At 55.9% G+C, this 25,255-nt stretch overlaps 1 protein-coding gene across 1 annotated transcript in view; it reads right to left on the bottom strand.

The window, feature by feature from the left end:
- Nucleotides 1-24,889, bottom strand: part of Twist2 (twist family bHLH transcription factor 2) — a 38,789-nt gene extending 13,900 nt beyond the window's left edge. The window contains exon 1 of the mRNA XM_026396060.2: nucleotides 24,244-24,889. Coding sequence (XP_026251845.1) covers nucleotides 24,279-24,761 — 483 coding nt within the window. The 5' untranslated portion in view covers nucleotides 24,762-24,889 and the 3' untranslated portion in view covers nucleotides 24,244-24,278. The remainder of the gene's footprint in view (nucleotides 1-24,243) is intronic.
- Between the last annotated feature and the right edge of the window lie 366 nt (nucleotides 24,890-25,255).

Below are 25,255 nucleotides of genomic sequence, written 5' to 3'. Positions count from 1 at the left end.
TTGGGCCACCTCGTGCTCAGAGCAGCTGGTGCTAGTGTTATTCACTTGGAGGGTTCCTGGGCACCAGTGCTTGGGGGGCTGATGGTGCTGGAGGGAGCCGCGGGGTCCAGGTGATGGGCTCAGGCTCTGGTGCAGATGCCCCTTCTGCACCCTCAACACAACTCCAAGACACACCAGTGGGGAGGCCGTCACCGCTGTCCTCGGGGCCCCTCTGCCGTGGGTTATCACAAGGCCTTCAAGCATGTTCTCACTATAATGCTGGCCTCCCTGGGCCGCTCCACTGGACAGAGGCTGCACTCTCATCTCCGCTCTCCTTGAAGTGAATTTCTGCCACACCAAGATTGTGGCTGGGGGTCTCCCAGGCACCCCCCATCCCTGAGTTTCCAGAAGGCTGCCCAGAAGTACCCCCTCAGATTTTGGGTAAGGTGAGCTCATGATCAGGATGGGGACTGTCACTTAGGTGTGTGCTCATCTTTAAAACATTGCAACCACTGACATCTTCGAGATGAATTTGAATTCTCCCTCAAGCTTTATACCGTGGATTAGAGACCCATAAATGAAACTATTTTTTTGAAGGTGCAGACAGAAAGAAGGATGGAAGACCAAAGGATGCCTACCCGTCTCTGTCGTCATCTTTATTAACCCAAAAAAGATCACCTATTACGCACCACCAGTGACTACACTCTAACCAGTGTTCCTTTCACCCTGGGTGCTAGCTAACTGAGATGAGGTCCAGGTTCATGTAAACACAGAGCCTCTCACACCCAAGGACGTTACTATGGAAACCAGGTAGTGCACCCACCCAGTTATCTTTTTTTTTCCCACTTTTTAAAATTAAACTATGTATTTATTCTCATTTGTTATACATGATGGCAGAATGCAATCCATTTCATATTACACAAATAGAGCACAATTCTTCAAGTCACTGATGGTACACAAAGTATTTTCACACCATGCGTGTCTTCATACATGAACTTAGGGTAAGATGTCTAACTCACTCCACCATCATTCCTACCCCCTTGCCCCCTCCTTTCCCCTCCCTCCCCTTTGTCCTATCTAAATTCCTCCATTCCTCCAATGTGCCCCTAATCACCATTATGAGTCAGCATCCTCATATCAAAGAAAACATTCAGCCTTTGGTTTTGGGGATTGGCTAACTTCACTTAGCATGAGATTCTCCAACTCCATCCATTTACCTGCAAATGCCATGATTTTATTCCATTGTGTATATGTACCACAGTTTCCCTATCCATTCACCTACTGAAGGGCATCTAGGTTGGCTCCACAGTTTAGCTATTGTGAGTTGTGCTGCTATGAACATCAATATGGCTGTGTCCCTGTGGTATTCTGTCTTTAAGCCCTTTGGGGAGAAACTGAGGAGTGGGATAGCTGAGTCAAACGGTGGTTCCATTCAAGTTTCATAGATGAAACTTTTTAATGAACCAAAATGATGTGGGAAAAAAATTGCTTTTCCCCCAAGTCGTCTACTCTGAGTCTCAGTGTTTTCACTGCTGCGTGGAAGGCATACTTTGTGCTGAGCAGAGCTGGGCCTCCCGTGTCCACAGCACTTGGGCCATAACGTCACTAGCAGCCTGGGACTCGGGTGTCAGAAGGTCTCTACAGGCCCTGAAACACAGAGCGGTTCTGCGGGTTCAGGAGAGACTGGTTTCTCCCATGGGGGGCAGCTTCCCTGACCAGACCCAGCCTCCCTCTGATGCTTGCCCCCCAGGAGAGCTGGACTGGCTTGGCGGCCAGTGGCTGGGGAAGAGTGAATGGCACATGCCGGTCAGCACTGGTATCTTCCCTTGGGAGCCACGAGCAGCTGGCTAGAGAAAGGTGTGCTGGGCAGTGGGACGGGCAGAACTGGACCCTTCAACTCAACCCTCACCAGCAGTCAGAGGCCCGGCTACGGCCCTGACCTTTGCAGCAGGTCCTGCCTGGAGGCCTGCGCCAGGGGCCACATCTGAGTCTGCTCACAGATCAGTCCAGACCTAGAATCTTCCCGGGCTTAGCTGGACTTCCTGGAGGAGCACTCAGCCCTCCCAGCTCCCCTCTGTCACCTGCTGCTGGGGGGCCTCATGTCTCCAGGTGGAGGTAGGAAGGCCCGCCGGTGGGTCTCGTGCTCAGGGCCCTGCATTCTGGAACCCAAGGGAGAGGCAGGCACGCACTCGTGGGGAGTCCAGACACAGTCACCACACAAATGTGTTCCCAAGAACAGCCGGAGTGGAGTGAGCCCTTGTCTCCCCCAGAGTGCTGGGCAGCGGGAGCTCAGTGCCTGGGGGAGGGGATGGAGAGATTCCTGGGGGGGGGGTGCTGGGGGTTGAGATAAACACCAGAGAAGGCTGGTGGGCTGAAACCAGAGCCCTGTGCGTTGCCGGCCCACCCACCCGAGCAGCCTTATCGCCATCAGTTACTGAAGACATCCCAGTCTTGCCCATCCTCCAGCTGGGAACCAGAGCAGAGCCTGCAGCTCCCTCCCCAGCCAGGCACAGAATCCACGGCCTCTCCCCAGGGCCCTCTCAACGCCCTTGGAGCTGGGAATGCATTTTACCCAACTCCCTCTGTGAGCTCAGAGCTCCTCCCTGGCCAGGATTCTAGAAAATTCTTTTGCTTGAATGCTAAGTGCTTTCCCTGATCTCCTTCAAAATCCCAATCCTTCTCTTTCTGTTGGAATTGAAGGACGGGGAGTGATAAAGCCTGGGCTCGGGCCATCTCCTGTCCCTCGCCCTTCTCTGTTTCTCTCTCTCCCTATTTTCCTGTTTAATGTCAAGTAAACCAGCTCAGCTCCTCAGGGATGTGCAGCTGCAGAAGTGAGTGCAAGTGGATTTTAAATCAGCAGAGAATTTTAAAAATGAGTCATGTGCACACCCCCGTGTGCAAGGCTGGGGCTCTGCGGCTCCACTGTACAGGGGTCCTGCACTCCTGGAGAGAGGTCAGGCCACGAGGGTGGCCTCCAGTGGAGGAGAGTCACCACCAGCCCCGTCCAAGCAGAAAAACAAGGGCCGTGCTCATGCTCTGGCCTCCTCCCAGTGCTTCAAAGTCCCCTAGGGAACATCACAGTGGCCAGAGGAGGTGGGCGTAGCTCAGTGGCAGAGCACTCGCCTGGCATGCAGGAGGCTTCAGGTTTTGTGCTCAGCACCATAAAGAAAAAGGAAATGAAGACTCAGAACACTAAGGCCTTTCTCAGATTTCTAGAAAAAATAGCAAAAAAGAAAAATTTTATATATATATATATATATATATATATACACACACACACACACACACACACACACACACACACACACAGAACCTGGGGAAAGGGTCCTGAAAGGAACAGGCCTGCCCATCCCATACAAAGCAGAAGGACTGCTGTCAGGAGCCTGTGAACCCCGAGGACTTGGAGTCCGCGCCCTGGACCCTGGCACCCCATCTCCCCTGTCCTGGCCTGCTCCTCAGCCTCAGTGCTCCCAGGAAGACCAACTTCAAAGGATTATTCCATTTTATTAAAAAAAGAAAGAAAGAAAAAAGAAAAGAAAAGAGACAAGTTTGTTCTTGGAGAATTTCTAATTTAGAGTTCTCAGCACCGGTGCTCCAAATAGTTTGGCTCCTAGTGAATCCCTCATCATGGAACAAAACTGATCTCTAAGCTGCAACGATGCGTCTTCCCCTCGGGAAGTGTTTCCAGAGGTCCTCACTCCTGGTTGGGAGGCCCGGGCATGGAGGGGGCATTGAGTGTCGTTGGCATCCAGGCCAGAGGGTGCTGCAAGGGCAGGAGCGTCAACCCCCGATGAGGTTCACACTCGCTTCCGAGGGCTGCTCTGCCGGGAGGGGACCTGGCACGGGCAAGGACACCAGGCGTTGGCATTCTGTCGGGCCCGAAGCATAAAAGTGGAAAACCTACTGATGTGTTTTCCAGCCACCCCCGTATTCGCAGCCTGCGAGGTGCTGAGAAGGCCGGTCAGCGCAGGCCGCCCCGCCCCAGGGCCAGAGAAGGGCCCGCGCCAGCAGGAAATGTTCACAGCCATGTCCACTAAGACGGTGTCCCCAGGACAAGGACCCATGCTGCTGCTGCTGGGAAAGGAAGGAAGAGAGCCCCCAAGAAGGGGGACAGAGTGGGGCTTGGAGCAGGGACAGGGCCCAGGAGCCAGAGCACCCTCCATGAGAGGAGGTGGGAGAGTGCGGGAGACAGAGAGCGGAGAGTCAGCAGCTCGCTGTGGAGCCACTGTGGGGCCCAGGGCTCACTGGCTGCGGAGCTTGGCACCGGAGGATGGCACCTGCTCCCTGCAGCCCACCATGCCCAGTGTTGCCATCTCAATGCCAGGTGGCTCCTCCCAGAGACACTTCCCTACACGGGATGTGTGGGACAGCACCGCGGGCCTGCTAGGGCCTAAGGACCTAGGGTTGCTGAGCTGAGCTGAGCAGAGACCCCAGCCCCCAGCCCTGCCTGCTCCTCTCCAGATGAGCAGCGTCCACCAAACCCCACTGGAGAAGCCCTGCCTGGAACCCTCACTGTGGAGCGGCTCCCTGCACCAGGCAGACTGAGGACATGGGTGTGCATGAGTCAGAGTGCAGGGGTGTTGGGGGTCCAGGAGGAAGAGAGACAGCCCTACCTCCACTGGACCAGCAGCGGTCAGCCAGGGCTGTCTATCGGCACTCACTGGCCCTCCGGTAGCTATTTCCGCCCTCTCTAGCAAGCCCTTCCTGACCCCCATCTGCACCAGGCACTGCAGGCCACGTGGCTGTCGCACCCGCCTTCCTGCTGGGCACATTGGGTGGAGGCTGCTGGAGCAGGGCCGGGAGGAAGGGGCATTTTAGAAAACCCCACAGCCTTCCAGGGAGCAGCAGAGTGCGCAGAAGAGCTGGGAAGGGAGGGCACTGCGCACACGTGTGCCGGACAGAATGGCCATCTGGCTCATCAGGTAAAGCAAGTCAAGGGGTCAGGGCACCCATAATCAGCACCCTTGGAGAATAAGAGGGACAGGCCTGGGGAGATGGGCAGGGGCCACCCTCACTGACAGTGCGGCCAGTTCCACCCCTCCATTGCCACTCCATCCAGCAGGGCCAGGTCACTGACCTCACAAGAGGGTTCTGACCCCGAGCCTCTCCAGGATGCCTGCGTCAGGGTAAGGCAAGGTCAGTCCACTACGGAGGGGCAGTCTCAGTGGGGACACAGCCGGGAGACCACGTCCACCCAGATGGGACAAGACTCCTCTTGCCCTCCATGTCTGCAGTCCTCCTCTGCACGAAGCACACGCTGCAACCTGACATCATAGACTCAGATTTCCTGTTTCTAACTGTGGTCTCTTTTTTTGTATTGGGTCTTCTGGCCCTCGGCGACGTGCTCCTGTGCCCTCGTTTGGTGAGTTCAATATGCGAACCCCTGCCCCATTCTCCAGCATCTGTGTCTCAGAAGGAAATGCGTGCAGTGGCTATCCTGAAATGTGCTCATTCTGCATTATCCATTGAAGGAGTAGACCCCGCATCATAGTGGGGAAAAGATAAGCCCATCCTGCTACCTGTGCTGTGTCAGAGCTCAACAGTGAGGGCCAGGAGTGACCCCAGCCCCGCCAGCTGGTCTCTGACCATCACCAGGACCCAGGACGCTGAGTGGGTCTGTGGATTCCCATGGCCTTAATGAGCTCAGAGGCCCTGCTGGGCTGGCTGAGGAGCTGCAGGCTCCTCCCTGTGATTCTCTGAGGCTTCTGCTCTTTGGCTATTTAGCTCTGGATTGGAGGCCTGCAGGGACGGTGCAGGCTAGCAACAGCTCCGACAGAGGGACCAGGCCCACACGGAGGCCAGGACCTGCCTCACCCATCTTGGATGGTGGACCAGGGATGGGGACAGCAGGGGTGGGCGACCTGAGGGCTGGCCACGGTGGTCTACCAGCCAACGGAGAACCCCACCTCGTTAACAACCTGACTTTGCCTGGGTCTGCTGAGCACCAGCCTTTTCAGAATTATAATATGAATAATCTGACCCCTCCCCCCCCCCGGGCACTGTCCCCTTTACCTGGTCCCTGAGACGACAAACACGAGGTTCCTCCTGAGCTCTGAGCTCTTCTCCTCCCGTCTCCCGTCTGCTCCCAGCTCCACCCCCAGGAGTTTACTCTGGTGCTCCCGTCTCTGCAGCCTCTCCCCCCTCTCCCCCCTTCGTCCCTTGTGAATGCCCCGAGAGGTCTGCTGCCCAGGACAGGCCTCCACGTACCCCGGAGCTTAACCTTGTTGAATTGGACATTTTCACTAAATATGTGATTTGGGGCCTAGGAAATGACACATTCACAAAGATATGTGTCCCCAACAGCCTCACTGCAAGTACAGGTACTCATTCAAAATGCATCCTGTGGACTCCCGGGCTGAGAGAGGGTCGGGGGGTCTCCACATTTCTCATTAATGTATACAAGGTGGCACATATCTTTATGTTTATTTCATTACATAGACTAGTAAGTTATTGCTTGTGTACGTGAGAGTATTTTAAAAATTGCCATCACTTAGGAACATGAACAACTTGAATGCTATTAATAAACATTGCCGAAGTTGTGTCCAAAACCAGCGAAAGTATCTGAATGTTAGACTCTCCTTATTTCCATAAATAAACCCTTCTTGTTCTTGGTTTCTTATTCTATTCAAATATTGCTGGATTTATTTTTCTTATATCTAGGATTTGTCTACACTCCCAGTGAGATGATTGTTCTATCCTGGGCGGGTGTCAGCAGCTTGGGGGGACAGATCCTTGCCCAGGTTTGCAGTCTTCCTCTCCCCATCTGGTTTCGGTCGGTTCAGAAGGTCCTGGCTCTCCCTCTGCTGCACCCTCAGCTGACAGCCAGTGGTCAGGTGAATGAGCCTGGAGAGGAGAGGGGCTTTCGTCAGATGCAGGCCTGAGCTGGACGTCCGTTGGATGCCCTTCTTGAAGCCTTTGGTCATCAGCTCTCCCAGGCTTTGTGCATCCCAGTCCTGAACCGCCTAGGAGTAAGTAAGGAGAGTGACGAGTGGCTGAGGTCCCCAGGGCCACCACAGACCTGCCTTCTGCTGACTTGATTCCGCTCTGGGGGCTCCCTGTCACCAAATCCCCATGGCCCCTGGCCTTCTGCACACACCTCCCCAAGGGCTCAGAGGGTCTCGAGCCAGCACAGCTATCCACTCCACAGATGTTCCTTCTGCCTGCAGCTGGTGTGGGGCTGAGGACTTGGATCCGGCCTGGCTCCCGTATCCCAGGGCTCCCTGCCACTGACAGGCGGTGGAGCCCACGAGCAGCTGCCCCCCCTTGACTTTATTTATTTTTCCTCTTGCACGGGAATCTTCTGAAGTAAACTATGGCTCAGGACAGGGCTCTTTGCCAAGGATTTGTGAGGTACCCTTTTCATCTATTCACTTATTTGGGGTACTCCAGTATGGGGGAGAAAGACACAGAGACCTGTGAGCCCCAGAAACTCAGCCAAGTGATGGGCCTCGTGGCATTTTCTGGTCTGATGGTGGCACACCTGTGACCTCATCAGGGATCCACAGCTCATAGCATTTCTCAGCTCCTCTGTCTTGGTGGACTTCCAGCCCCCTGGAGGGTGGCCCTGGTACAAGGTGCCGGAGCTGACCCCGGTACAAGGTGCTGGAGCTGACCCTGGTACAAGGTGACGGAGCTGTGCACACTTCCACACAAACAGCCTGTTGCAGTGACATGGGAAACAGAGTAACAGGGACCCTTGTATAGGAGGCTTGGCCAGGGTCACATATATTTTCAAATTTCCTCTTCTTTGATGTTTTGGCCAAATCCATTCCCCCAGAGAGGGAGCTGCTGGAAGCACAGAAATGCGTCTATCCCAGCGGGCAGCACTGCACAGGAGTCTCGGAAGCTGTCCTCTCCTCTGCTGGACCTTCCCTCTCTTCTGCAGTCCAGGCTTCTGCCCTCTGTGGCCCCAGAAGGTGACTGACCAGAAGTGCTGCCCTGTTGGATCAAGCCACGCAAGAGGCAGGAATGCCAGTGAACGTATTCCACGCTTTCTGTGTGGTTCCGAGTCTTCTGGTGGCAAGAGAAAAAACGGATTCCAGCTGAACACGTGCCCTTGTTCTCCCAAGGCCTCCGGCCAGCGCCTCCTCCACCGGCTGCATCTGGTTCTCCTCCATCACGCATCCTATGTTTAGTCATCCGCAGACCTGGATGAGGACAGGTGCCCCCGGGGGGGAGCCCACTGCGGAAATTCTGGCAACCATGGTGGTGACGGCTGCACCAGTGTGGTGTACCCAGTGCCATGGGCGTGGGCACCAGAGTGGCCAGGATGGCAAATTTTGTTGGGGGCCCGCAATCAAGTCAAGATGGCGCCTTGCAGTCTGCCAGGAGGAGTGGTTTGTGAGGCCACGCCACCTAGCCATTAAGATGGTGGGATTCCTTATTGGCTGACTGCTGTATCTGGATGATGCTGATTGAGTCAAGCTGGGTGTCATCAGTTAGGTATATATACCTCTGCTGTCTGCAATAAAGCGGCTCCTGCTTCAAACTTCAAGTTGTTTGTCACCTCCCGGTTATTTTGCCAGCCGGACTGCGGCAAAATTTAATGTTACGTGTATTTTATAACTAAAAAGACCATCCATGAGCTGTCCAGTCCCCATGAACTGGAAGGCAGATCACTCAGGATTGATGAGATGGGCCAGGAGTGGTGGGCCCACAGTCCCCAGTACAGGGGTTGCAAGCCTGGGGGTGCAGGTGTGAGGAGGGGGGAGGCAGTGCGATCGCTGGGGCCCAGGAGGGAGCTGGGGACATGCACAGTGTCCCACTGAGGACAGGGCCAGCCAGGTGCACGCAGGCAGAAGGCCTAGGCCTGAGGCTGGGGGTGCCACCCAGATGGGCAGCATGGGGCCACGGGCCACTCGTCTTTGGAAGGTCTGGGAAGTGGGCCTGTCGGGACGTTCTGAGACGTCTCGGTGCCAGAAAGAAAGCAGTGAGGAGGTGGCCCGTCTGGCTCTGGGGACTGGGAAGCGCTTCCTGGCCTGCCATCCAGCCCACCCCGCCCAGCCTGGGAATGCGGACACTGCAGGGCTTCCGCTCCAAACCAGGGGCCGGCCCTTCTGAACGCCTGGCCCCATGTCATCCAGGAAGAGCACAGTTTGCTGCAGATCTGCCCCTGGCCGCGGCCTCCTGAGGGCAACAGCTGGTGGGAAGGCAGGACTCTGAGCCCGCAGAACTCACTCGGGCCACGATCCTCCCGAATGACGGGCGAGGACAGGATGAGGGGAGCCACACCACCCTGTGCCAGGCAGCACAGCTCGGGTACAAAGCGGACCCCTTCATGCTGTCCTGTGCCATCGAGTTCAGAGCCTGGGCACCTGAAGGGCCTCCTGGTCTCGCTCACCGACTTCCCCCCTGGTCCCACCTCTGTGGGTCGCAGAGAGTCCGATTTGGTTACTGAATGTTCTTCGTTTGCAAAAGAAGAGGCAGGTGGAGGAGGCCTGTGACCCTGGCGTCTTCCTAAGGGACTGCGTCTGCGGGACCTTTCCTCCCTGCCAGACGCCTCTCTGTCACTCCAACAGCCAGTGTTTTCCTCAAGTCGGCCCCTTGGTGTCTGCCACCGTCCTGGGAACTCCTGGGCTCCCTGGCCAGGTCCTCCTCACTGACACTCGCTGTTTGTTCTGCTGGGTTTTTTTTTTGGGGGGGGGTGTGTGCCTGGAATTGAACTCAGAGGCACCTGACCACTGAGCCACGTCCCCAGCCCTATTTTGTATTTTATTTACAGACAGGTCTTACTGAGTCGCTGAGCACCTCGCTTTTGCTGAGGCTGGCTTTGAACTCGCAATCCTCCTGCCTCAGCCTCCTGAGTCCCTGGGATCACAGGTGTGCACCGCGCCTGGCAAGTTCTGCTGGTTTTGATGGTGGCCATCCTGAGGGGGTGAGGCGGCTCCTGGTGGGGCTCCGGATTGCATTTCTCTAGGGAGGAGTGAGATCAAGCCCAGTCTCTTGCAGTGGGCCTGCTGCCTTCTGGGCAGAAACGTCTTACGAGTCCGGCCCATTTTTACAATTCAGGTGACGCCGTTTTGTTGTTGAATTCTCGGAGGCCTTCCACATTCTGAGTGTGGACCCCTGACCAGACCGGTGACTGCGGCACTGACTCTGCTAGTGGCTGCCCCTTCAGGCTGGTGCGGCCTTCGGGGCACAGAAGTTCCCAGGCTTGGCGTCCTCCTACGGTCCCCTGAAAGTCTCATCAAGAGATCCCGATTATTCTTTTTGGAAGTAGGAAGCTCCGTCCCCGAGGCAGCCACCTTGTGAAGCCCCTTCCTTAAAATGCCCGCACGCTCAGAGTGGACTCCTCTGGCTCACTTCTGGACGGGCCCAGGTTGGTGTCCCCCTCTGTGGGGTCCTCTGCAAGGAAACAACGAAGCCCATCTTCCCTGTGCCCATCTACAGCGGTCACTGCCGCAGGTGACAGGGTCATCCTTACCACTCGGCCACTCAGTCCTCAGGGCCAGCCCCAGGGACTGGTCACTCAGCCAAGGCCAGGTGGAGCTGCAGAGATTGTTCCCTCTTTGTCCCTGACACCCCCAAACCACTGGGGTCACAGGACATCAGAGAGCTGGTGGCCCCTCTGGTGCCAGGCCTAAGCACGGCTCGGGTGGGCACTCTGCTGCATGGAAGAGTGCCCAGCCGCGGCCGCTCCCTCCACAGCCTCTCCCTCAGCCCACACTGCCCAGAGTGGGGCCCACAGCCCCGAAGCCACCAAGGCACAAAGCCTGCGAGAAGGCGTGTTTGGCTGAGGGCGATGTGTGGGAAAGGGGCAGGGGAGATAATGTCACACCTCCCACAGCGCCTCTCTCTGCTGTCCCAGGTCCAAACGTCTCACCTCCCCACACACTGCCCCCTGCTGGGTGGACTGTGCCCCCCCCTTCTCTGTAGAGAGAAACTCGGGAACTGCGGTCCTCCACCTCTGCAGCCTCCGCCCTCCCATGGCCACTGGTGTGGAGAATGGACAAGGCCCCTGGGAAGAGGAGGCCCTCTCCTGTGCTCCCCTCGGAAGCAGCCAGGGAGTTATAAATCAGACAGGACGTGCTTTCTCATCCTGAGTGCCTTGCGGTCTCCTTGTGTCCTTGGTAGGGAACAGAGGGTCCCTGGGGTCTCCACCCCTGAATTTTCACATCCCCACAATGCAGAGGACATGCTGGGTGTGGCCCAGACATGGTCCTGACGGTGCTCAGAGGTGGTGGGCAGAGAGGTCACCAGACATCATGGCTAACAACCCGTGACTCGGGGATTTATAGGGACCAGGGAACAGGGGACGGCCACCACAGATGTCACCAGGAGGGGTGGCACCTGGCTGCCCCAGGAGGCAGCCCCAAAGGCAGTGCAGAAGGAGGGGTGGGGGGCCGTGTGGCCGAGGCACAACAGTTCAAACACAGAGAACGTGAGACCGTCATGTGGAGTGGCAAGCCCTGGGGTCTGCCCTCCCACCTCCCGTCCCTGACACCTGGCCATGCCAGCTCCTGCTCCAGAGAGCAGCTGTGCAGGGGGCAGACATGCTCCTGGCCCAGGAGCGCACCACAGAGCTGGAAGCCAGGCCTCAGCTGCCACTGCGCGGCAGAGCAGGAGGGCCGAGGGCCACGCAGGGTAGAGGGGGTAAGGGAGCACGCGCTTGGCAGGCCCAGGTAACACCCGACACACAGGGCGTGTGACTCATGGTACTGCACTGACGGCTCAAGTGATAGAGTGGCGTTTGGACAGGGACCCTGGCTGACTATTCAGGGAACAGCAAGATGGGGCCCAGGGACCAGGCCTGTCTGTGCCCTGCTGGGCTCTGCAGGATGCTGTGGAAACGGGATGTCCCCTGCCTGAGAAGGACATCTTGATCACAAACGCGGATGTGACACACGCCATGGGAAGTGTCCTCTACCAACTGGGGGATGGAAATCTGCCCCTTTATTGACACCACACACTTCCACGGCCTGCCTTCGAGGGAAGCAAGGGCTTTAGGAGGGCAGAGTGCCCACAGCAGGCAACAGCAGACCACCTGGGACATGCCAGGCTTCGCCCAGCCCTGGAGTCCCCCACTGAGGGCTCGGTGTGCAGGCATCGGGGGACGCCAGGCCAAGAGGGGAGGTGGGGGCTCTCTGCCCATTTCTAGACCGGGAGCCTCCCATGTCTGGGCTGATGCCTGCTTGTCCTGCCAGGTGGGTCCCAGCAGAGGCCAGGTTGCGGGGCCAGCCTCCACCTGGCGGTGTGCAAGCCTGGCCACCTGGAAGTAACTGGTAAAAGTACAGGAAATGCCAACAGGTGGCTAGGACCTGTCCTATGGCATCCCTCTGGGAGCCCCTGCCCCTTTGGGGATGGCTGTCTGATGTTTGAGACGTCCACGTGCCTCAATAGAGGCTGGCCGTGCTCCACCTCAAGGGAGCGTCACCTGAGACGATAGCTAAGGCAGAAACTGCCAGGGTCCCTTCCTGCCCTGCCCATGGCTCACTCTGTGCATGGAGCGGGGGACCTGGAGCCTCCTGGGGGACACTGCCCTGCCGTGCTCAGGCCTCACGTCCAGCTGCTCAGCAGACAAGGGCCCCTCCACGGGGTTCCCCCAACACCCCCACCAGAGTGCACCTGACTTGTGGCCAGCTGGGGGAAGCCAGGCTCCGGAGCCCCACGCCTCTGTGCCTGTCTTTAGGAGCCCTCTGCTCCTCAGTGGTCCCAAGGCCTGCGTTCAGGAAGGGGGCATCCTGGAGGGGCCTTTCCCAGGGTGGTTGCTGCCCCGTCCATGCAGTCTGGCCTGGGTAGGCCACAGCACAGGGGGACCCCACGGTCGGTTTCACACGGCCCACCCCATCTTCTCGGCCTGCGGCACCCGTTGGGCACCAGCCTTTCTGCCCCGGCTTGGACCCAGTGAGGCCAGCCTTCGCTCCCTCTCCCCTCCCCAGAGGGGCCCTGCCCTGGGAGGGGTGGGCGCCCTTGGAGCTGGGAGCGCCTCCCTCCTGTGTCCCATTCAAACTTTCCTGCTTTGTTTATCCACAACTAAAAGGCAAAAAGCCCTGCTCTGAGTCACCCCTGCTCCCAGCCGGCTCTGATTCATGGAGGCCCGATGTGGGGACTGACCCTGGGCTGTTAACCTCTTGGTCTCTTGATGTCTCCACAGCAGAAGGCCTCTGGGCTCTGGAGCTGGGGCTGACGTGCGGATCAGCCGAGCCGGTGTGTTTGTGGCGGCTGCCGAGAAGAGGGGGCTGGAGTGTGCCGGACTCCCTCACCTTTGGCCACTCCCACCAGAAATGTGTCAGGCATCACTCTCAAAAGGACTCGGTCATTTGGCAAGTGTGGTCCCAGAACTTGCCAGAATATGTGTCAGATGTTGCCCCGAGTGTGAAAGAAGTCAAGGCCTAACAGAAATTAGATTATGGCTACGAATCTGAAGGAAGTGGGGAACGCAGAGCCGGGTGGGTCCCCAGCCCCTAGAGAGGCGCAGCTGGTGACTCACTCCATGAGAAGGAGGCTGCAAACGGCCGACCCGACCAGGTCCTGGTGAAGGGCACACATAGGACGCCTGGTCCGCGCCTGGCCAGCCTCTCCTCAGGCCTGAGCGTTCTCTGAGCATCACGGGGGCAGGGACCGGGGTGCCGAGAGCCTCTCATTTTACCCCAGTGCAGAGTCAGCAGGGTCCCTGCAGAAGGTGAGACTCCCTCCTGCTCCCGCGAGGGAGTCGGCATGAAGGCACCTCTTCCAGGCTCCAGTCAAGACGAGAGTTGGTGAGTTCACTGCACTCTGGCCCCTGGCTTCCACAGGTCTGGACTGGCTTATCATCAAGGACACCTGTCCCCAAGCACACAGAGGCTCAGAGACAGACAAAGGAAGGCGCTGAGTTCTGCCGGGACGCGTGTGCCAGGAGCGAGGGTCAGCTCAGTCCTGCACCTGAGCAGTTTCCCATCGCCAGGGCACCTGGAAGATGCTTGGCCCTCGTGGCCAAAGGGGGCCTCAGGTTCCACCAGGGAGCTGAGCGGGCCCTGCTGGGACCCTCTGGATGGCACATTCCCCTACCTTGGCAGGAAAGGCCCCGCAGGAGGCCCGGGCCCGGGCGTGCAGCTTCAACCCAGGGCCTCTGCATGCTGACAGGTGCCCTGCCACCGAGCCACCCTCCTGTGCTGCTTCAGTGGAATCCAGAGTGTGACACGGAGTGAGAGTTCCAGGGGCACTTCCAGGGCTCGCGGGCGCACTTGTGCAGGTGGAGGTGGGCCTGGAGATGGGCACTAGCGTGTGCCTGTGCCCCTCCACCTCTAAAATGCACGGGCCACCTCTGCGTTTGTCTTGTCAAGTTGCAAAAGTTTGCAAGGCATTTGTAAAAAATCTAGAAAAGATGGCAGTCATTTATCCCAGACTTCAGTCTCCACAGTTCAGTTACCTGCAGTCAACCGAGGTTGGACAATGACACTACTCTGCGCCGTGGGCCAAGAGGTGAGCTACCTGTGTTCTGAGAGAGGGAGAGAGACCACATTCAGGCGACCTTCATGTCAATGCATCCTTGTTTTTGCTAAGGGTGTGGTTGTCAACCCCTCCGGTGTCTAGTTTATAAAATACACTTGTCCTGGGCTCAGGAATACATATGGTGTGTGTGGGGTTAGGAGCTCGCAGTTCTAGGAATCGGCTGGGGTCTTGGGCGTGTCCCCTACAGATGAGGGAGGCAGCTGCAGTGACACACGGAGAAGACAGGAAGCCCTCCCTGGCAGTTTGGTTCCTCCCAGACCCGCCCCCCCACCCCCACCCCCCACCAGCACCGGCCCTTCCCTTTCCACCTGGAGCAGGTGAGGCGGGTGCTGTGGCCACTGCCCCGTGGTGAGGCCTGCTCCTCCAGCAGTTGCCGTCGTCCAGTGCGGGGATGCAGCGCTTCCTGGACACTGCAAATCCCCCTTGACCTCGGGGAGTGGACATGAGCTTCCCTGTTGCTGGACCTGCCAGACTCACTTCAGGGGCCTCCTGGAGACCGCTGCCCACTCACAGGGCATTTCCAATTCCAGACCGTCTCTTATCTACTATGGAGGTGTTTTTAGGAAAGTCTTGGTTTGTCTTCCTACTGGCAGGGACTCGATGGCTCCCCGCCCTCACACTGGGTGACACAGTGTCCTCCTGTTTCGGTTTTGTTTTTGTTGTTAAGTTCCACACTTCTCATGTTTCATGGCCAAAGGATTCTCTTCTTTTGTGAATCCACACTCTCTGCCCGTGCAGGCTACTATGTAACCGTCTTCTGAAAAAATTTTCAGGTCTCTTTTGTCTACGAAAATTATTGCTGTAAAATAGGTTGCAAACACTTTCTTCCCAGTTCATTGAAAGTCTCCGAGTCCGGGATTTTAGCATACAGAAGCTCAGACTTTAATTGGGTTGGAGTTACTGTTTCCTTGGTGATTTGTCCCCGCCATACTCGGGAAACCAGCAGAGTCCACATCAGCCCACATCACTCAGTTCACGGAGGTCACTGTCAGGACCTGTAGGACAGTGGTCCATGTTCTGCTTCTGCATTCTGTCCACAGTATTGGCCACAGTTGTAGGTGAGCATCTGTGCTGGACAGAGCCATGGGACCTCAAAGGGACATAATTAATGCATGCCTCAGGGATCTGCCCGGAAGCAGGACTTCGCTATTTGTTCCGTGGAGGCAAATGTCCCTGCTTTGGGGACAGGGAGAAGGACTGGGAGCAGGGAACAGAGGGGAGCAGGGGCACTCTGAGCCCAAGGCACTGACTTAGCTCACGCTCCCTGGAGGGTGTTTCTGAAAACCAGTGGGAATGTCACAGGGTAGAAATCCCCTTCTGTCCTCTCTGCCAGTGGGAGGACATGGCAGAGCCTCTGGTTCAGTTATGAGGGAGCAAAGGTGGTCAGAAAGCAGAGCAGGGTCCCCAGGGAAAGTCGGGGTGCTGTGCTGACGTGTGAGTAGCTAAGGGATCTGGGCGGCGTGATCTGCAGGAGGCTCTGTGCCGCACGGCAGGGGAGGAGCCCGGGCCACAGGAAGGTAGAGGCCCAGAGACCAGGCCCTGTCTGGCTTTGGTGGACCCAGGCCTGGTCCAGCAGTCTGCACAGCTTGCCAGGGGAGAGGCCAGGAGCCAGGCCACCCCTCTCTCCAGCCCTCCCACCATCCTCCTCTCTGTCTTTCCCTCCCTGGTGGCTTCTCTTTGAGCTGGGGGCAGAGGGCCAGGAATGGGGGACGGCAACCCCAAACTGAAGGCTCTCCCCTGCTGGCTCACCCCGTCGCGATTCGCTGGGACTCGCTCTAAGAGCTCCTGAGCCTCCGTCTGGATTTGCACATCCAAACACTCCTGCAGCCCACGCTACCACCGGGCCTCTGTGGCACCTTGGCACCTGATCGCATGGTGCCACCAAGGCGGTGATGATGAAGAGAAACGGGGTGGAATCGAGGCCAAGGAAGCTGAGAGCAAACCCCTCGCCCGCCCCTCTTGAGGGTGGTTGCGACAATGTCCTGGGGACACAGGTGGATCAAGAGCACACGAAGGGTTAACAGACCCGGGAGGGAAGAAAAGAAAAAGAAAACCGACCACTCACCCAGAATGACTTAGTGCCGCCCTCTGTTGTCCCTCTGTTCTGGGACCAGCACCTACACACAAGAAGAGCAGGAATCTCACATCTGTGGCGATGGCCCCAGCCCTGGACGGTCTCTGAGCCCGTGGACCAGCCCAGGCCCATCTCGGCCCCAGAAGGACAGGCTCTGGAGAGCGCACTGCTGGGTGGGACGTGTGGATGACGCGCCCTGCCACCCCAGGGGTCCTCCCGGTCACTGAGGCAGGCAGGACAGGTCCTAGCCACCCCACCACTGATGTGGAAACACTCCCTGCTCTTGTCCAGCAGCACGGAGCCTTGGGCCACTGTCCTTCAGCTCCTGCCCCCTGGAGTGTGAGAACTCAGCCAGCCACCCAGGGGCTCCGAGGCATGGGGCAGGCACTAGAACCAGCGGGCAGGCAAAGAAGCAGCGTGTGTTGGCAAGCTTTGAGGTGCTGGTGTGCGCATGTGTGTGCGCTAAGGAACACGTCGGGAGGCAGAGTTAGAGAGGGGAGGTGACCGTCGCTGAAGAGCACTGACTCCCGGGGTAACCTGGGCCATGCCTCTGGGAAGGCGGCCTCACCCTCAGGACCTGTGGGTTACCAGAGGCACCTGCGGCCTGGGTCAGTGGATTTTTTAGAAAGATCTTTGGTGGAGGTGGCACAAACATTCATGATATAGAATTTATCATTTGAACCATTTGGTAGAATATGATTCAGTAAGTGCTTTTACACTCTTGTGAAAACATTATGGCTATCAAGTTCCTGACTGCTCGTGGTCACTCCAGAAATGACGCACCTGTTGCCCTTCTCGCCCCCAACCTCTGGCAGCCGCCAGTCAGTTGCCGGCCTGGCAGGTCACACACAGATACTTGCTAGGAGTGGACTCGTCCAAGACTTGGTCTCTGCCACTAGCTTCGAGCTTAGCACAGTGTTTGGAGGCTGATCTATGAGGAAACAGGACGGGTGCTGCCCTTGGTGGCCCAGTCTTGTTCTCTTGGGCATGGAGCACCCCGATCTGTCTGTCCTCAGCAGGGACCCTGCCGTGTCTGCACGCTGGCTGCGGTGAGCAGTGCGACCGTGAGCATGCACAGGTGGTTGTCTGCACGCTGCTCAGGCTCTGGGTGTCCGTAGACAGCAGTGTCGGGGGTCACCCGGAGCTTAGAAATCTGGTAGCGGGTGGATCAGCAGCATAACCTCATCCACCATGGAACAGATGGGAAGCTGAGAAGAAGCAGCAAACCCATGAGACAGACTGGGCTGGGCTGGGGACGGAGGGACAGCGCGGCGGAGGAAGACAGTCACCAGCCCTGGAACAACACAGAGGATCTCACCCAGGAGACAGGACACTCGAGGCTGGGCCCACACTGAGGGTCTGGGCCAGCAAGGAACCAGTGCACGCGCAGCCTGCGATTCACCAGGACTTGACTTCAGGAGGTTCCGCTGCTGGACACAGAGCCTCGCGGATGCCCAACCTGAGACAGAAACAGCAGCCTTACCCCTCTCATCCCAGCCACCCAGGCGTCTCCCAAAGAAACGAGGATGACCTTACTGTTTACTTACTAAGACAAAATCATCTCCTTAGGAATGAGATTTAAAATTCACATGCCTAGGGCTGGGGATGTGGCTCAAGAGGTAGCGCGCTCGCCTACACTGGGTTGGATCCTCAGCACCACATACAGATAAAGATGTTGTGTCCGCCGAAAACTAAAAATAAATATTAAATTAAAAAAAAATCCACGTGCGCTTACCGGAAGGGACTCAGAAGCGTGATTTTGCCACCTGCAGTAGCTGGCCTGGCTCACGCCCCACCTTGGAGTCAGGGAGTAAATGACGGGGCAGGCTCTTCCACCCCCAGGTCAGAGAGTCAAAGATGAAACTAGCCTTGGGCTTCTGACCCCTCTGCATACCCCTCAAACCAGATCAGCTGGACAGGAACTAAGAGAAAATTTGTTGCTAGATCTGAGATAGCAAGGAATGCTGCCTGCCCCACGTGTCCGCTACAGCATGTTAAATCAGAGTGAGACACAAAGAAACCCCTGCACACAGCAGAGCCAGGGCCTGGAAACCCTCGGGAGAGTTGCCTTCCAGGGAGTCTGCTTGTTTTACGAGCCACCCTGCAAGGAGCCCACACGTCACAGGGAGGTGACGGAAGGCGACAGAGAACAGCATAGCCCCGGGCACTCTGGGCACTGCCTTCTCCAGTGCAGGCAGCACCAGGACCCCGGGCCCTGCCCTCTCCCTGCCCTTTCCGCCCTCTCACAGCAAAAGGCGAAACTCTGCCTGTTCCCCTCTCTGAGCCACCCTGCTGGGTGCTGCAGGAAGGCTCAGGCTGTGACCACACACCAACTTCAGCCCCGGGCTGGGGCGGGTCTTAACACCTGGTCACAGTCAAAGGGTTAATAAAAACCAGGGGGTCTGTCCAAATCCTCCTGTCGGTGACACCCCAGACCTACACATCCACAAACACAAACTTGCTGTCCAATTAAACTGTGATAAACAGGAATCTAATGCAGGCGATGCAACCAACTGGACTATTTCTCCCCCAAAGATAGACCCTGGCAGCCACGTTGAAGGCCAGCTGTGAGCAGACAGACAGAAGCCCTTCTCATAACAGTGACTCTGGTAGCTGGAAGCCCTGGGCTCAGCCCTGCCCGGAGCTTAAGTAACAGATGCGAAGACGCCGCCGCACCAAAGGAGGAGTCTCTCCACTTTTAAAGTCAGTGCTCTCGGGGTGTGGGAAGGAAGCCACAGCTCCACAGGAGCACCTGGGTATCCAGAGCCTCGCCCCTCAACGGCAGAGGGAGGGTCCCTAGCAGCAGCCGCAGCCCTCTCAAAACCATGTCCGTCCCACTGGTCATCACAGGATCCTCACCTACTCCCAACAGCGGAGCCGCCTCTGAAGTGACACAGACGTCCTAAGCATGTCAACACTGCTTGGGTTCAACTAACCACTAAGGATCTCCCTCCTGTTGGAATAAAGTTACGTGCTGGCTTTTCCAGTTTCAGATCCAAGTCTCCCTTTGATGTGACAACCGTCAGTAATCGCTCAAGAAAAGAGATCCATTGTGCCTCAGTTTACATCAGCATGAAACTCACATTGTCACTGTCACTGTTGCCGTTCCAAAGCAAACGTTCCATTAAGACACATTCAAAGGCTCACTCCTGGACAGAGACGCAGAATACGTTCCTGGGACTGAGGTCGGGGCCTGTTCTCTTTCTCCCTGCCATGCACCCTGCTCTTTCCCTCTCATCTTGTGCGACTCCAAATACAAAAACTTCAATCTCTACGCTACTTGGAGAATTATTTTTACACACCATTTGCTTTAGAATTTTGTGTGTACTTGACAAAAGGGAACACAGGTTTAATACCCTAAAATAAAATGTATATCAGTTCCAGGTGAGTATTTCCCCACTGTGTTTGCGGAATATTTTCTCTATTGGAATAGGAACAAACGTATGCCTGTTGGAATCGGTGCCTCTTCTTCCATGTTTCTGGGATGCCACTCCTTGTTTAAGAATGTAAGAAATCACTTCTAATTGATTATTTATTGAAAATACATCAAGAGTTCCCACATTTTGAAGAGATGTACAGTTATGTATGCAAATACTATCAGGGAAAAAAAGCATGAAATTTTGCTTAAAGTAGATTTTTAGTTCATTACTTTTAAATAAAGCACAGTAACAGTTCTTTGTGAAATTTGCTCATTTAAATACAGTTTTAACATTTTATGGAATATTTTTTCTAAAAATGTTAATTTTGAGATAGTTGTGGATTCTCATGAGGCTACTGATAAATTAATGTAGACACCCCTTCCCTCTTTACGTGTTCACAACATCTTGCCACACTAGAGCACAAGGTCCCACCCACTGACATACTCCCCGGAACTTGCTCAGGTGCCACAGTCCCGCGGGTGCATGTGTGTGTGCATGTGCGTGTGCATGTGTGCTTAGTTCTATGGGTTCTCAGCACACGTGCAGACTCAGGTGACCACGTGGAACATCTTTTCCAGCAGTTTCTGATTTTAGTGTTTCGTCTTGGCTTTACTTTAAAAAACACCCATGTGTGTGTCTCTCAGATCCTGTTTCTTCTTTATCGCTCTCTCCATTTCTTGGCTACAGTGACTTATCCATCTCTTCTTTGAATTTTATGGCCTCTTTTGTGAACTCTTTGCTAGCAGAGAGCTTTGCTTTTGGTTTGCTTTTTGCAGCACATTTATCCTTTCCCAGGAAAGACACAAACATAAACAGACATTCCAGCCTCCATGCCCAGGGTTCTTAAAGACACCAGTGAGAATAGATTGATATAAATACTCAGCTCAAAAACTGTCATAAAAGCTTAGCCTTTAAAATTGGCTTATTAAAATATTTGTTTTTTTTTAAAAGCCCTGATTTAAACTCAAGTTATGCGTTACAGTACTCCGCACCGAAGAAGTTTACTTTATGATCTTTTTGCCAGGCAAAAGGAATCCGGCATCCATGCCGGCAACTCGGGACACAGGCGAGCAAGGCCCACAAGAACACTTCTTTCAGGCTCATGATGTGTCAGAAAAATAGGTGTTTTCAGAAAAACCTCAATAAAGGTTTCTATTTCAAATGGCCTCAAACGGCCACCCACAGGTCCCGTCCCCACAGCTCCCACTCGGCCAGAGGTCCTTGACACCAGACTGGAAAAACAGCTACTGATATTTAAGGGGCCAGGAAGCACCCAGCGGAGGCCGATCCTTCCTCCAGACCCTGCGGAGCACTGCTCATGTCCCAGCAGCTGGGCCCTGCACTCCACTTCTTCCCAGTCAAGAGCTCCACTGGGATCTGCATTTCCATTCTTCTCCACAGGGAATTAAATTTCTTTTGAGACCAGCTAGCATCCCCAATACAGGAGTTAACAAGCATCTCCAAAAAGCCAAGTTTGAGGGGCAAGGGAGGCTCTCTGTATGGGGTGGTAAGAGGATCGGGTGCCTTCTCCAAAGGAGAAGAGTTGTCAGAAAGGAAAAGCAATGAGTTAGTTCGTTGAGTGCGTCCCATACTGAAAGCCTGCCAAGTCTAACTCAGCAGAAGGTAAGAGAAGATGCTTTCTGTAATGAGGAACGGAGAACCAGCGCGTTCCGCCTGGTAAGTAGTGGTGGCCTCCACGCGCCTCCAAGCCAGGCGCTCTGACCCTCTCAGAGGTCAGGCATTTCACCAGGACGCTCAGCGCTCCTGTGGGGACTTTTCAATTACCTGAGTCCAGCTGACTGGGCAACACAGCAGGAGAGAGGTGAAGGGGAGCACCTGCACAGCCCCCCATCCTCCATCCTCGGCTTTTGTTGCTCCTGCTGCCGGTCACACAGCCTTCCTGTGCGTGAAAATCTCTCACTAGACATAGAACCACCTACCAAGCCTGGAAATATCCAGACATGTTTTGCTGATACATGTCATAAATGCTTCTTGGAAATATCACAAATAAATCACACGCCGCTGAACAACATTTCCAGAAGTCAAACAAATTAGTACTGAGTATGCTGAAAGAGAAAATGAGTTAAAAAAAAAAAGGAGAGAGCGAAGACGAAGTTGTTGCCGCGCCTGCTGGTGGTAAGCAGGCAGGGTTCAGACGGTTCCTCTTGTAGGCAGTATCAACTATGCAAAGAGCGGGTTTATCTGCCTTAGCCATTACATTCAATGGTATAAAAAGTAAATATGCCCACATAAAGATCGGTGGCTCTCCAACTAAGTGTGTTATCTAATACATGAAGGGCTTTTGTCCAAGCAAGCTTTTAACAGTTTTCACTTATTTATCACAGGTATTGTGTTTTGTGTTTATCTCATATTTAATTGTGGTCTGTGATTGACTCTCTTAGGTTTTACAGAGTGAGATTATTTTTAAATAAATTTTAAATGTTCCTGCAGAATTTTTCATTGGGACAGCATCTCCTGGCATTGTTTTTTTTTTTTTTTTTTTCAGTAATTTTTGGAGGGTAGTCTTAAGGATAAAGCTGTGGACATTCTCCTTAAACAAAGCTGTGTGTGTGTGTGTGTGTGTGTGTGTGTGTGTGTGTTTAAAGGATGGCATTCCTCATCTGTCTCTTCTTATTTCATATGTGGTGTAAACTGCGGATGGTATAAAGGGTAAATGGAAGTCACTAAGGAAAGCTCATAATTTAGGCAACAAAAACCAGAATTAATGTATTATCCTTCTGTAGCATTTAGTACTTGGCCAATCCAGACTTTCATTCCTAGAGAAATAGGCGATTGAGACAGTTTCCATCTGTTTTTGACAAAGACAGAAGATTCCCACAGTTATTCTCTGTTAAAAATTATTCTTTAAAACGATAAAACTGTCATGGTCTTAGGGGGCTATTTTGTCAAGAAAATTTTCAGTGATGCAGAAATAAAAGACAAAGAAAAAAGAAAGAAAACCAACCTGCAGTAGTTGGACCCTTTTGTTGCCACAGCAGGACCCCCGCTGATATTACAAAACCACAAGAAAAAGAAATGGATACTTTTGGGAGAATGGATGACCCGCTCTAGATTTGTCTTAATTTTTTTCTGGGTGAAGCAGAGACTTTTATAAAAATATCACAAAGTCGGAAAACTGAAACACACTAGGTGAGAAGGTTTTCAACTCGTTCTCCGTCCCCACCGCGCCCCTGGGCAAGAAGAGATCCTGCTCCTCTCCACCGCCGCCGCCGGAGGCCCGGGGAAGAGGTGCCCGCTGCCTCACAGCCTCGGCGAGAGGACGGCGCCTCCGCGGCTGGAGTCTGTCGACCGGACTGGGTAGGTGTCTGGTGAGAAGGAGCGGATGCGGGGCCCTGAGTGCTCTTCCAAAGGAAACCAGTCCTGAGTCTCTGCCCCAAATCCCGGTGGTCTTCTCCCCCGCAGGGCCAGGCGCACACGGCCTCTTTTCCCCCAGACCCATCATCTCCTAGCCTGGAGCCCTAGCGCCTGCCTGCGGGTCAGTACGCTGGACTCACACAGACGGAGGATCCCTGCCCGGCTTTCCAAATTTCAAGGTCGGAACCCGAGGCTCCCAGCTCTTAGCTCCCCTCCACCTGCATATCCGCGGCCGGGCGTGCGTTCTCAGCCGCCAGGTCTGCTCCACCCTCGGCTCTGCGCGCGCGCTAGGCCGGGTCTCCGGTGCTCCAGACTAGAGCTGTCTTCCGCCCTGCGCCCCGCTGACACCCGAGACGCAAGCGCAGGACAGCGTCCTCTTGTCCACCGAGGGTAAGCCCCAGTGCCTCAGGCCCGCATCTCTGCACCCACTGGACCGGCCACCCAAAGCGCAGGCCAGGACTCCCTGTAGGAGCAGCCAGCGAGTTCTGAGTGTCCGCACCAAGAGCGCACTCTGCCGCTCCATCCGACAAGGGCAGAGCAACAAGTCCGACACGACTCTCTCAGCAGCTCCCCTGGCCACCCGGGCTCCGAGGGGTGAAAGGATCACCGTCTCCCTGCCCTGACCGGCGCTAGGAGAGTCTCCCCTACAGTCATCCACAGACACCCACACACACCACCAAGAATGGAAAATGCAAGAGTTCCTCTAGGTACTCCTGGACCTTGCTGGAAGTCACCAGTCTGTGGGTCCCCAACTGACACACTTTGCAAAAGGCCTCCAGGATGCCTCTGGGTCTTAGAAACTGCTGGGCTGCCCCTCACCCATCTTTAGGAGAGAAAGCACACCCCATTCACGCTGCCGCGGCCCGCGGGGCCTCCACTAGGAGGGATGCACAGGCCCCAGACACCCTGGGGTCGGCCCGCCCGCCCCTGCAACGGAGGGCGCCCAATCGCACGCACAGCACCTACCCTGGTGCGCCGGTCCGGAGGTGGGTGGCGCGGCGCTAGTGGGAGGCGGACATGGACCACGCGCCTTCCATGCGCCACACGGAGAAGGCGTAGCTGAGGCGCTCGTGGGCCACGTAGCTGCAGCTGGTCATCTTATTGTCCATCTCGTCACTCTGCAGGACCTGGTAGAGGAAGTCTATGTACCTGGCGGCCAGCTTGAGCGTCTGGATCTTGCTGAGCTTGTCCGAGGGCAGCGTGGGGATGATCTTGCGCAGTGCAGCGAAGGCCTCATTGAGCGACTGGGTGCGCTGGCGCTCGCGCACGTTGGCCAGGATGCGCTGGCTCTGGAGCTCCTCGAAGGACTGCGCACTCGGGCTGCCCTTCTTGCCGCGCTTGCCCGGGGTCGGGCTGCCATCTTCGCTTGACTTCTTGCTGTAGCGCCGCTTCCGGCCGAAGCGCTTGGGCTGCCGCTCGAGCTCCTCCTCGCTGGTGCCCAAGCTGTCCACGGGGGACACGGGCGAGCTGGAGCCCTCCTCCATGACGCCCGCCCGGCGCGCGTGGGGCTGGAGGCGCCGGGCGCCGCTGGCCAAGCCCGCGGCCGCGGAGCACACGCTCTCGAGTTGCTGGAAAGGCTCTGATTACGGGCCGGTTTGTGCAAAACCGAGGTCTCCGGGAGAGGAAGTTATTCTAACTTTTTTGGAAACTCTAGCCCGGCTGGGTTGCTAAATAGCTGTCAGGAGCAAGAGCGGCGCGCTGATTGGCCACCAGGGCCGGGGGCAGGACGAGTCCTGGGGCCTTCGCCGGCCGCCCCCGCCCCCCGGCGCGGCACTTTCAGTTTTGCCGTTTTTCCTCCCTGAAAGCTGCCGGCATCCCCTTCGACCGCCCGCGCCCCGACTCCGGGCCTGGGCCACTCATCAGCCTCCCTGAGCCTTAGGCCCAGCCAGGCCTGGCTTTGTCTGCCCCTTAACGTGGAGATCCGCCCAGCGGGGTCGCAGAGTTCTGTAAGAGGCTCAGGGGGCAAGTCCAACCCCAG

This window comes from Urocitellus parryii, chromosome 1 (genome assembly GCF_045843805.1).
Source record: "Urocitellus parryii isolate mUroPar1 chromosome 1, mUroPar1.hap1, whole genome shotgun sequence".
NCBI lineage: Eukaryota > Metazoa > Chordata > Mammalia > Rodentia > Sciuridae > Urocitellus > Urocitellus parryii.
Note: the sequence above shows the minus strand (reverse complement) of the source record. Positions and strands in the feature narration are given on the sequence as shown.